Genomic DNA, 13,686 nt, shown 5'->3' on the forward strand with positions numbered 1-13,686 from the left:
TATCAACCCTCTTGACATCAACACTTTTTTTCTTCTATGGTGATGTGTAAAAAACTCTGTGATGACGATTGATTGAAACACAATGAAGTGTCTCTGGTGTTACAGCAACATCAGAAAGAGTTTTGAGCCTGTGTTAAGTGGCAACATTTTGACATTATGTTGTATTTGTTTTTTCTACATCTCTCTCTTCTTCCTCCATCTCTCTGACAGATCACATTCTTCATGCTGCTGTCAGCAGTGTGTGTGATGCTCAACCTGGCGGGCTCCATCCTCTCCTGCCAGAATGCTCAGCTGGTCAACTCTCTGGAAGACTGTCAGCTGGTGAGACCAACTGGACTTTTAACTCACACACTCTCTAACTTTATATTACGCATCAATATATCACACTTCTTCTCCGAAGATATCTCACTGATAGTATCTGCAAAGTTGTGCAGTTTATATTGTGCAGATCTGCTTTAAAGGGATGAAATAAAGGCTATTAAAGAAGAAAAAAAATTAAAAGCAAAGGAAGAGCGATGCATAACCTGCGTATGAATTGTCAACTATGTACAGCCTATATATAATATGAGTTTCATAATGATACTAAAATGTTAAAACAACTTAAAATATTTCCAGCTTAGTTAACCATTGCTTATTATAAGGAAACACACATTCGCACATGCACAGATCCGATCAGCTTCAAAAGGTAATCCCCTGGAGATACTCTTCCATGTAATATTCCTACCAAGTTTAGAGACAATCCATCAATGTGTTTTAAAGTTATTTCGTATTCACACAGACAGAGGTGAAATCAACCCCCTGCTCCCGGCACAGGAATCAGATGTGGCCACGCCTAACTCCCTTTGATAAAAAATATTGAGATCAGCTATTTTATGTTGTGCCCCGTCAACATGCATCTTGCATTCGTGGAACACAGACACTCGGCATTCATTCATGTATAAATAACAGCTGAATGTTGAAACTCCTAAACCTGAAAAACTATTTTGAGAAGCCCAACATACTCTTCCCTGCCACAGGCCTGATAGACCTTTTCAAGGTAAAAGCAGGTCAGGGTTCAGAGGGTTTGTGTCTGGAATCAGTTGATCACTTCATAAGCTGAAAGATGTCAAGTTCACAGCTTGTGTTGAATTTTCTTGTTGCAATGAGGTAGTTTCTATCAACTGTCAAACTAGTCACAAAGTCAGTGAGTAATAGGCATCTGTTCAGTGTTGTCTGCATGTGACTCTACACTTACATGATTTTTGGCGTGTGGCGGACTGACAGGCAGAACTTCTGTTCCCAGCAGGCTGCAGAACAGTCAGTGATGAAAGTGAACTGGACTGTTTCTCTGTTAGTGACTAATTGTTCGTAATTATCACATTTATCTTTGCCAGAAGTGAAGCTACAGCTAAAATACAGATAAAAAGAAAGAGCATTCCAGCCATTGTACTTCTGGCCAATTCAAAAGAGAAAATCTGAAAAATTATCAAAACTAATGAAGCAGGGGGCAACAGCTTAAACAGTGCTTTCACACATATGATACACATGAGTACAATAGTATGTTTTAGCTACAAGTAGCATGAACTAGTTCTTTTAGTACAATTGACCCTTAGTTTGAAGTACTTTTATAAACATTTTAAACTTCCTCATGTTGTCATTTTTTAGATTCAGTTCATATTGAAAGGCAAACTGTCTCATCCTAAGAATTTGAGTCTGTATCTATAATGTGGCTTTATGATATCCCCCAAATCAATGGATCATGCATAACATTTTTACCATTTGTTAGTTTAATACGGTGAATGACCAGTTTCTCTCTACTCTATGTCTCTAGTTTGAAACGTTCTGTTCGTCTAAGACGTTTTAACCAAGTCGTTTCACTGAGATCTCTTTCAAGAGTGAGAACAGTAAATGTCTTTGCCAGTAGCATTTACAGTGATTCTGACTGCTGAGTGTAAAACCTCAGGGTGACCTTACCTCTCAACAGAGTCTAAAACCTTGCATGAACTCTGAAAATGCAGCCCAGCCGATTAACGCCTCATTCCCAGTGAGGGGTTGTAGTCTGAAAGCAAGAGGGTGGTTTTGCAGCACACAAAGAGGATTCTTCACACAAAGGTGCAATACAACTTACTCAAAAACGATAAGCATTAGGTTATTTAAAATAACTTGATTAACCTATTTTCACTACTGCTCAAAAAAGTCTTAAGCCTCTCACAAGTTCTCCTACCTATTTGTAATAGTTTTCCCCTTAGGAGCTCTGTTAAGAAGCATCTCAGCCCTTAACACTGATTTATCTTTAACAGGATTAATTCTTTCTTAGAAAATTCATGATTCTAAGCTTTTTTAATTTTGTCACTCTTTGGATTGGGGAGCTTTACGATCACATCTCCAGATGAAGTTGAACACAAGAACGCTCAGCCTGCATATTTTTGTAATGAGATGTAAAGCTGATTGTTTAAGTCGATTTCCTAAAAGGGTTCCTGAGCTTTTTCATGACTGAAGAAGCCCCATGTGTTTCATCCAGCACCCAACCCACTAACCCGGCCACTTCCACATTAGCAGCAGCTTCTCTCCTCACACCAACAGATCAGACCAACTTCTCTGCTTTATATGGCTCCTCAGAGACCACCCCCCAGTTGTGACTGAAATATTAATGTTCCTTATCTCTTCTCCCCAATGTAATTAACCCACACTTGTTGGGTTCATGTCCTGCTTTCTCTCAATCTGGGACACATAGCAGAGGTACGCTGTACCTCGATGCTTCCCTCAGTAGCTCCTCATCTCACTACTGTCGTGTTGAACACTTGCGATGTGCAGCTGCCTTTCTCAGTCACAGTATATTATTATTTTATTGCTTACGTGTCTTCAGTCTTTATAACTACATACTTTCATAGTAAAACATTTTTTTTAATCAGGAATAAATGTTATGTTCAAGGAAAAACCAAGCTCAGGTCTGATCTGTGTGTGCATATTTCTGTGTCTGCATGTGTGTGTGTGTGTGTTTTTGTGTATGTGGCGTGCATGCATGAGTGTGGATGTGTGTTCCCCCCTCCTCCCCACCAGCTCAAGTTTGACAGCGATGGAGTGTGTGTTTGCTGTGAGCTACAGCAGCAGAGCTCGAGCTGCAACAACCTGGGCGAGATGCTGAAACTGAATCCACTGAGGGACTGCAACACAATACGCCTACGTCTCAAGGTGGGTTGGAGCCATCGTGTGTGCACAGTGCTGAACGTGAGAGCTTTGGTGTTTTCACAAATAAAAACCTTTTGAGTAAGTTACACTACGTTAAGACTGCAGGAAAACTGGATTAATTTGTCATATCAGGTTATTACATGTTTAGCAAATCAAGCTACACGTTGCATTTGTTTCGAGGGAGCTAACCTATCTGTGCTGGTAGCTATGGTAACAACATACTGCATCATATTTATTTTAAGTTGTGGTGCGGTTTCTTTTTCAGTTCATGAAGATGTATCCCTTTTTACAGTTTAGTTTGTCCAGTCTGGGCTACTGTAAAAAACACTCTGTGGAGAGGTCCCGCTCCCGAAGTAAATATAAATGATTTAAATGTAAAGGGCCCATTCAAGAGTAAAGACAACAATGTTTACAATTGAGATGAAAGACTGGTGAAAACATCACTAGGATAATTTTATATAAAATTTCTGCCAATAGAACCTTTTCACCTAAATGTTACACACTGAACCTTTAAGTGTGATAAGGGAGAGAGAGCTAGGATGACATGCAGCAAAGGGTCAGGTCAAACCTGCAGCTGTTTTAGGAAGGCTCAAGCCTCATTAATTAATTATTTATTGGTCCAATGTTTTGAGGTTTCTGTGCTGGTGGTAGCCATGGCCGGAGGCATTTTGGTTTATGAGTGGCTGTCTGTCTATACATCTGAACGTGATATTTCAGACATGACCTGCAGGTAAAATCCGGAGAATTGGCTTCAGAGTTTTCCTTTCACACATGGACAACACAGCCAGGGTTTCTCTGCACAGGCACGTTCACAACAGCAACAAATCTTCTGCATTATTCAGGCGAGAGGTGGAGCAGACAGAGGCAGGAAGCCACGTATTTACTCTTACGTATTTACTTTACTTATCACCACAAACTCTCTAGATCTTCGTCTGTGTTTGTGTCACTGGAAGACATTTGTTTTCTTTTTTATCCCTCTTTTTTACGTGTGTCACGTGTTAGAAGCGTCATCAACCACCCCACTCACTCGCTGTGAATCCCTGCTGTGTTCTCACATCGGATTCTCCTGACTGTCCACAGATTTCTTACTAGGAGGAACGTCTGAAAGCAGCTTCAGTAACACCTTGAAGTAATTTCTCTAAATTTGGTATAATTGTTCACTTGGATACAATCATGAACTGATTACATTTAGGTGATCACAGGTCAAGGTCACTTTGACACAGATCATGTTTTTGGCCCTAACGCCCATGTGTTGTTGTGCTGTATCTTAGAACTGTGTGCAGCTCTCTTTGCCCCGTTGTTGCTCTCTTTCTCAGTCAGACTGGCTGCCGGCACATCCACAGCCCACTGGACCATTAAAACATCCATAAAGTTAAATCAAACCCTGACATAACATCGGTACATACCGCTTTTGCAGTGCATGTTACTACGACAGGCATATAGACCTTAAATTAACACCTGCCCTCTCTGTGCACATTGGAGAAAACTGCATGCATGTTCAGTGCGTTACTGAATAATATTGATAGATTTATACTCTTTGATACTATTGACAAAAATGGATGTAAACTGCAACCCAACTAATGGGTGGAGGCATATAACTGCAAGTTAGTAATATTTATGTATTTATAGTGATGGCTAACACATATCAGTGTGCTAACAGTTGTGCTGTCTCCAAGTTTCCATCTCTCTCTGTGAAACGTCCCATGTGAAAACACGAAAATGACATGGAATATAAAAACAATGTAAGAGTTCAGTCTCAGATTAATTGGGCAGGAAGTTGAGAATGGCAACAGCATTTGTCTTCCCCCTAGCGGCAGACCACTTAGTATGCACTGTGTATCCGAACTGGGCTGGCTGTAGTTTGAGAATGCATGATCTTGGCAGATTATCTTGACTCCGAGTGTCTGCAGGAATGATATACAGAATGTGCTGCCGGGGCCTTTAGTGGATAACGACAATCATATCCATTCATTTTATGTCCCTGATTGATTATAAAACATTGATAACCAAATAAAAGACTTCTTAGGATGAAGGATGCGTATGAAAAGAGGAAAGATCAAGCACATTTGTCATTGTGATCATCGCTCATTAAAAGAGATGTGGGAATTGCTGCTAATACTATAAACCTTTATTAAGAGCCAAGGTAGTCAGACTGTGTTGAGTTATGTCTAAGAGGAAGTGGCCATGTCCCCAGAGTCATTGGTCATTTCAGTTTGCTGTTGGACGTCCACTGATCCTAATAACCTCATGATGCAGCTGCTATATCCTTTGTCATGAAAATATCGAGCATATGGGGAGAGCAGTGCTCTCACAGCAGGTAGCCTCAGTAATAGACCTTCAGTTGTTCACTCACTCAGTATAGACAACAGCTTTCCGACATGTAAAAGTTTAGCTCTTAAAAAAAGCAATCAGCCCTCTCGAAATTGCTGATATGTGTCATTTGCCCTTTGCCAGCATATTTAATTTCCCTGTTCTTTTTCTCTTAGTTACACGCTGCCTGGGGCTGTAAATAATCAGTGGGTGCAAGTATTGAGATAATTTGTGATTTCCTGTAAAGGGGCAACGGATGTGTAACCTTGCTTTGTAACTGATTGGCTCGGGGCAAGGTATCTTCCAGAGGTTAAATAGCTGTTGAGTGGGCATGTTAAACAGTTTTCTGTAGAGGCGTTATTACATTTGCCTGCAGGATTTATCATTATGTACATTGTGCTCACGAGGGAAATCACAGAAATGCACCGTTTGAAATCCACAAGGCAGATGTATTACCATAACAAAAATTTGCTGAGATGAAGCCGCCATAAATATTTCTTGTTTGAACGAGACGCTTACAGTTTGAATTTGTGATCTGATCTCCAGGTTTGCTGTTACAGAAGCGCTGAGGAAAAATACATTAACCCCAATAAACCATTGGAGCACATAACAAGGAGACACAATTGGTTACTGCTTTGTATAGTAATCGTAGAGCTTTGTCTCAGGGAAGAGTCTTCAGAGTAAAAGTTGCAGAAAGATTATAACCGCGAACATCCAGTCAGACAACTCACATGCACTGTATTTAGCATGTGAATTCAGTAAATGTATTCACAATTAGCATTAATTAATCAATAAAGATTAGTCAAAGTCCCAGAAAATGTCAAGCTCTTAACTTTAGGGCGTCAATACCTATCATAGACTGTATTTGAAGACTGATGCTGTGTCTCCACTTTCTCCCGTTATCCAATAATAAAGCCAAAATATCCCTGCGCAGGCATTATAGCTGTCTGCTGACCAATCACCAGTCAGTCTCATCAAATAACTAATTAAACAAATTTACTAGAAACTATTTCTGATAAGAAAATTGCATATTTTAATACATATTTTTACATTCCATTTATGTACAGTGTAGTTACGTTGTGTGAAATAAACTGAATATTGTTCCACAGCATCTTCTGTTTCCTGCCACTGCATATTAGAAAATCTATAGAAGAGAGAGAACGCCCTCCTTCAAACTGTAGTCGGGCTTCCTGGGGGAAGTCCTGGCTTTTCTGTCAGACACTGTGAAGAGTTGCTCGGGGAGGCTGAGGAAAGCAGGGGTCAGTGCTGTGACCTGCGCTGACTATCATCAGAAACTCTATGGTGAATTGAGAAAACAAGGTGTTGCCCTTTGATTTGAGGAAGCAGGAGGGAGCAGTTACTAGTGGGATGTGTGCAGCTTGTATCTTGTAGAGAACGTCACGGTTCGAGAGATAAAAGTTCAGTATCAGTGATGTGAAAAAACAGTTAAGCTCTCTGTTTACGGCCCAGAGTGCTATGCAATCTGTTTTATCAGAAGGCAGCAGCTTTCTCACATGTGTTGAAGTTGTCTTAAATACCGATCTTAAGTGGGTCAAATTACCCATATTGCATTTTTACGTGTTTTTGTTCCCATAAATCTCATATATTTGACTATAATATTGACTGTTATTCATTGTTCGTTTCCCTACTGTTTGAGGCAGAAAGTTTTTACTTCACTATGGTGTAAAAATTTAAATGCAGAGACCTGACACTTGTTTTTTGGGAATGCTAGATAATTCATCACACTGAACATCATAACTTCTTTTATTTCAATCAATCATAAAATCAAATATATTTCATAAAGTTATAATTGTGTGGTATAGGTTGTTTGTATTAGCGTTTTTACAACTCGTAAGCTTTATTGTAAAGCAGTCGAGTAAATCAGTGGACTATGACAGCATCAGTCATCAGTCAAACATTTTTTACTGTGTAAACAAATTTTCACCAAATCTAAAAGCAGAGACAGAATGTCCAAATCCAGAAGTAAAAGATGATTCAAATAGAGATATGCTGCAAAGGTTTTTTTTGAAATGGGTGGTGGATGGGGGAAGTGAATTTTGCAGCAGGCAATGGAGAAGGCAGAGGCAGGTGGCAGGGTGGAGCAGAGCAGGGAGTGAAGGCAGAAGAGCCGAAAGATGCAGGATGTGATTGGGAGAGGTGAGAGGTCAGTGGAGGTGAGAAGGCATTTGGGAGGGCGAGCTAGTTGGGGAGCATGGTGGGTTGAGGCGATGCAGGGGATCTAAGCCGGGGAGGCTGGTGGAGACGTCTAGATGAGCAAGGCAGTTGGAGAGTTGAGTCGGCAGCAGGTCTCAGAGATTGATCCAAACAGGCTGAAGCAATGATCTGGCAAAGAGTGGATGAAGACGTGAGGGTAGATGTACTGCTGGGCTGATGGGTTGATAGATGGCAGGTGTACAGACAGATTGGCAATCAGGCAGCTAGAGGGGGAGGGGCACATACACACACACACACACACACACACACACACACACACACACACACAGTGGCAGACAGACAGGAGGAAGCCACAAAACACAGGGGGCAAAAACAGCAGAAACACAAGATAGGAGCTGTCATTGCCGTAGTGACCATGACAACCACTTCTATTGTGCTGTTAGTGTGTGAATGGGCTTTAGGAGTAATAGAGAGGAATGCTAGGGAGGAGCTGTGTGAATGTGTGTGTGAATAGGTGAATGCACATCTTACACACTACAGTGAGTCATCCACTTACCAAAAGGTTGGTGGTTTGATCTCAGCTTGCTGAAGTGTTCTTGGGCAAGATATCGAACCACAAATTGTCCCTGAAAGCTGGGCACTCCGGGCAGTGTGTTGATAGTAAATGGAATGTATTTATAGGATATTAATTGATCACTCAAAGTGCTTCACGGTACATAAATAAATGCATTCACCCATTCGCATACACAGTAATTGAGACCGGGGATAGAACCTCCGACCCTCCTAGACAAACCTCTCTTTCTCCTGAGCCACACCAGTTTGTGTGTGAATGGGTGAACGCAAAAGTGTAGCGCACTTTGAGTGGTCTTTAAATCTGTGTTAAAACGCTGTATACATGTTTACCAATTACTAAATATTTACTGACTAAATTACTATATATACTGACTGGTTGTGATTTTCTTAGTTTAAAGAAATATACAGAAAAGTAGATCATCGTCCAAACACAAACCATGTTCCAAAAATGTAAGTTTCCAAGACAAACATGAGTTGGTTGCATGTTATAGTTGGCGCTGCATGACTTCAACCTCACTGGTTCCAACTGGCTTCATCTCTGCTTCAACTTCCAGCTCACACAGACTCAATCTTTGGCAGCCAGTTACTGGATTTCTAATGTGTTTTTAAAACATGTTGCAGGACTGGTAAATTAACCAAGGCACCATCAAGTACTTTGAGGTAAAGTGAATCAGTAGATCTGATTGGAACCTCCTGTAAAAAGTCAGGGTACCTGCACCCCTCAAAACAAACCAGTACCCTTTACAGATCACAGCAGGGGGGAGACATCAGTGATCTCCAAAAACCAAGAGGCCTTTTAATGTCACTGGTAATTATGTGCTTGACTCTCTCTTGAATCTAGTGAGTCATCTGTGCGACGGACTGGAACACTTTAGGTGGGAGATTCATCGAGAAACCAGCGTCCACACAAGATATTGTACGATTTCATGTCTTGATGGAATAATATTGTTGCATTCACAGATATTAATTTTGTGCAGTCAGTTTATGGTCATAGATGTAAGAGCTGAAGGATTTCTGTGGTGTTTTGATTTACTTTGCCTCGCTTTGCTCCAAGATTTTTAAATTAAAATATCACAAAGTCTCTGTCCCACACATTCACCCCCATCCCTGCTCTCTCATATCTTTTAACAGGGTTATACTGTTTCATAACAATAGTACTTGTAATAACATCATCATGGTGTCTGTATGAGGGAATTTATTATGACAGATGAACCATGTGAACTTAAAAGAACAATAACATATCTACCTCCACCAAGGAGGTTATGTTTCCATCTATTTGTTTGTTAGCAGGATGATGAAAAACTACTCAGCCAGTTTCCCTGAAACTTTGTGAGAATAATTCATAGATCTAGATGAAATTTGATGCAGCTTGATTGAATTTAAGGAGACTGTTGTGTCATGGAAGAGGTATACTATAATATTATGATATATACTATACTATACTACTGTGTGCTCCAATGAGTGTCACTTTAGTTTATTGTTGAATTCAAACTTTCAAGACGACTCCAGATCATCTCCAACTATTTGATACACATATGTGATAATTGGCTTCTCTCACTTTAAGGCTGCAATACAAGCTGCTGTCATCCTCTCCTCAATCTGTGTGCAAGACCGTTTATTTCCCCAGAACCAAATTCCAGACAAAATGGTTCTGTTGTTCCTCTTCTGGAACCTAATTCATACAATACAATTATTATAGGTCCATTTGTTGGGATATGTTTTATAAATTGAGCCATTTGAAGATAAATGTCCACCTTTTATTCAAATGGCACAAAGAGCATCATCATGGGACTGCAGTCATAAGTCTTTCCTCTGATTCTGGGTGCTGAGCTTAGTATTTCACCAGTGTGCACATTTATTTTTGCTGACAGATTCAATACTGGTTTGTCCCCTTGCTGTTTGCTGCATTACCACAGTGTGAATGTGTGTGTGCTCATGCTTAACCTTGGATACTTAAGAGGTTTATTCTTTCACTGTAATTGAATTTGTTTGTTAAGCTGAATTATACAAAGACATTTCTTTCTTTTTCAGCCTCAGACCCTTTGAAATTTATTGTAAATACGTTAATCATGAAGATTAGACCTTTTTTTGGGCTGCGTTAGTAAATCTGATATCAGTAGAAGTGTTCTCTCACTGCAGTGCCGCTCTGCTGAGCTTTTCTAAACTTGGTTACCTTAATGACGTCAGTGCCGTTTGTGCCACCTTCAATCCTCTGTGATTTTTCCTCACACTGTAATGCACATTCACCTCTCTTTGTTCTATTATCCCTCATATTTAGTAGGTTCATAATGTCTTCTCTTCCTCTCTCGCCTTCTCCTTCCATCCATTCTCTAACTATTGCCACTGGTCGCTCTCTAACAGCCTCCTCCTCCTCTCCCTGCTCTACTTTAGGAGCTGCTGTTCAGCGTGTGTGCCCTCAACGTCATCTCCACCATTGTGTGTGCTCTAGCCACAGCCATGTGCTGCATGCAGATGGTCTCGACTGATGTGCTGCAGATGGTGAGTGTGATGGAAGGGACAGCAACGGAAATAGATGACTTTATTTTCTTTTCAGTGACCATCCTGATGGTTTTGTAAACACATGCAGCTCAGGAATGATGCAATTGGTTTTGAAATGGTAGAGAATAATGTTTAAATCGTTTAATCAAGAAAATAGCCTAAGGTACATTGTTCTCAGTGTGAACCTCTTTTGTCTTTATGTATGTGCAACAATCAAACAGCTACCAACAGCTAAATGCTGTCAGTGACAAGGGAAATTAGCACAGCCAGCTCCCTTTGGGTTATACACCAGCATGCCTCTAAACACATTAACAACTGGAAACGTAGAGAAACACGCCAACATGATGGCAAAGCTTCGCAGTAATATGTGATCTTAAAATGTTTTACACATTTAATAAACTATGCTGTAAATGTTGTGGATTGTGGTGGGTCTTGATGTAAGGCTGGAAGAAATAAATATTGTCAAACACTGAAGAGAGAGAGGGTGAAGGGAAAAGAAAAGGAAGGTGCACAGAGTTTATTATCTGAGCTGGAGCTGCATATCGTTGGAAACACAGAACTGCAGGTGAACCTTCAGCTGAGCATCTGTGGATACTCGACCTGAGCCTGATGGGACCATTGGGACCAGACATGCTGGGCCAGTAACTGATTATTTTACACAAGCATTTCAGTTGTCAAGTGTGCGTAAGAGTGCTCTTCAGTGTGCATAGATTCTGTTCTTATATAAGAACAAATCCCAGATAAGAAAACATTGGTGAATCTTTGTAAATACTGCATAAGAGGGTTTTAAGAATACATGTCTTATTAACAGTTAGTGGATGAGGCCCATTGTGCATCAGAGCTCTTTTACACAGAATGTATTCCTGTTCAAGAATAGGCAAACAGTCATCAGAGGGCAAAGATGAATTCATCACAAGATTTTTAAATTACACAGCAATTAAAAATGGAAATTGAAAAAATATTCTCATCTTGACAAAAGGCCTCGATTTGCAGCAGCCTCTGCTTCGGTGCTCAGCATAGATTATCTGAGATGTTGACAGATCATTGTCAGAGCAGCCTCACACTGCAGACTCATAGATATAAATACATTTTCTAAAGCTCACACTTTGACTTACATTATTTACTGTCTATTGCACTCAATTGCACTACATTGCACAGATGCTCTTTTATACATATTAATATTTTTATATTTTTCTCACATTCTTATAACTCATTGAATAATAATTTCATTGAACAGGACTCTATATATGACAATAAACACTTGAACTTGAACTGTTAAGCAGATCTACACAAAATTGGAAAAAGAGAGTATTTGATCCAGTATAATCAAGAGCAGACATACACAGCAGCAGGTGTAATCTGAGGCAGCTGAACACGGTGGCATTGTGTCTTATCTCCACCAGTCCCATTTACCACGTGAGGTGTTCACCTTTTATTTAGCTCCGTAAATTAAGCCAAGTCAATATCCGCAGTGGCAGCCTGGAGATTAGAAGGGCAGGCTGTTCTGTGTCTGGAAAGTTGTCCCACTTAGAAAAGTCTGAGTGAGGAGGATGAATGTGCAGCGCTCAGAAATCTGCTGTTGAGTTGCCCCTGAGCAAGGCACCAACAGCACAGGTGTGTTATGTAACTGCTTGCAATGACAGCAGGGAGGCACTGTAAGAAATGTTACATATGCTCAGTCATTATAATTAACAACATTATGTCTAAATGAATAAACAACAACAGGCTCTGATAGTGGTTCTTTTCATGCTGTGTTTCAGTTTATGCCACACAGAGCACGAGCCCTAAATGCTGACTGCATGACCCCCCATGGAACCATCCTCCACCAAACTCTGGACTTTGATGAGTTTATTCCTCCCATACCTCCTCCACCGTACTACCCCCCAGAGTATACCTGCACCCCCTCGATGGATGGACAGAGGTAAGACGCAAAATATTTCTCATCAGCATCCCATCTCTTCTCAGGGCTCCCCGAACTCTGGTACCAATGTGGCCTGTGGGATATGTGCATACTTTCAATACACAATAAAAAAGTTTCATGTACAAACTTCCTAGTGAATATAGTGCAACTGTTAGAAAACTGTGTAATTGTGCACAGACGTCTACTTCAGAACCCCTCCAGAAAAGTTATAAATGCCTTGTTACCAAAAATACTTTGGCACTCCCTTAACTAACAGTGACTCTTCACATTGTTGAATTTCAGTTACTTATGCTGCCTTCAGACATGCACTGCAGCCCCAACATTTTCCCCAAATTTTCCAGTGAGAATGCATATGTCAGTCGCGATTCCAGCAATTAGTTTTTATTAAATACATCTGGGAGACTTAATGACTCTGCTTATCTCAAACTTTTTGATATGTTTTAGAATTCTGCTGGTTTCTTTGAGCGATAAATCGTTCATGGCCCAGTGCCATGATAACACACGCTGAAGATTTAGGACTCTTCAGGATTCATTTTTTGGAACATTTTCTTGCAGCTCCTTGCCCGCCTTGCCACAGACACCTGTAATGAATCAGGTAGTGGACTGTGAAATAAAAATGGTCATAAAGTGAGGAAGGAGCAAAGTTATTAAAAAAATTGATCATGGGGCTGATAGGTCAGGCACTGGAGGCGAGAAGCTCTCAGGAGAACACACCAAAGAAAAGAAACAGAAGGGTTCATTTCAGAGGAGCTGAAAAGATGAAGTCTATAACTTGTTCTTGCTGGTGCATTCCATTATCTGTCCAGTTAAAGGATTTTTGCAGCTCGAACATATTTAGTTAATGTGGACTAACCACCCTGTGATCTCCTGTGAGAAGGTGAATATACAGATGCCAGATCCAACATTTGCTTCCAGAGACAAATCCAAATCCATCATATTAGGAAGCGGTGGCATGCGACTGTTTACTATCTGACTGTGAGCATCACATGTGGTATTATCATCCGCAGCCAGCTCTGAGCTTTTCCCTCCATTAAGCAGCT

General features: G+C 40.5%; 1 protein-coding gene across 2 annotated transcripts in view; it reads left to right on the top strand.

The window, feature by feature from the left end:
- The window catches only part of fam189a1 (family with sequence similarity 189 member A1), a 77,330-nt gene that overhangs the window by 58,641 nt on the left and 5,003 nt on the right, over positions 1-13,686 (top strand). Inside the window, exons 3-6 of one of the 2 annotated variants that reach the window (XM_020079908.2) lie at positions 211-321; positions 3,007-3,171; positions 10,618-10,725; positions 12,486-12,646. In XM_020079908.2, coding sequence (XP_019935467.2) covers positions 211-321; positions 3,007-3,171; positions 10,618-10,725; positions 12,486-12,646 — 545 coding nt within the window. The remainder of the gene's footprint in view (positions 1-210; positions 322-3,006; positions 3,172-10,617; positions 10,726-12,485; positions 12,647-13,686) is intronic. The other variant, XM_020079909.2, reaches the window with a different exon arrangement.

Source organism: Paralichthys olivaceus, chromosome 1 (assembly GCF_024713975.1).
Source record: "Paralichthys olivaceus isolate ysfri-2021 chromosome 1, ASM2471397v2, whole genome shotgun sequence".
Taxonomy (NCBI): domain Eukaryota; kingdom Metazoa; phylum Chordata; class Actinopteri; order Pleuronectiformes; family Paralichthyidae; genus Paralichthys; species Paralichthys olivaceus.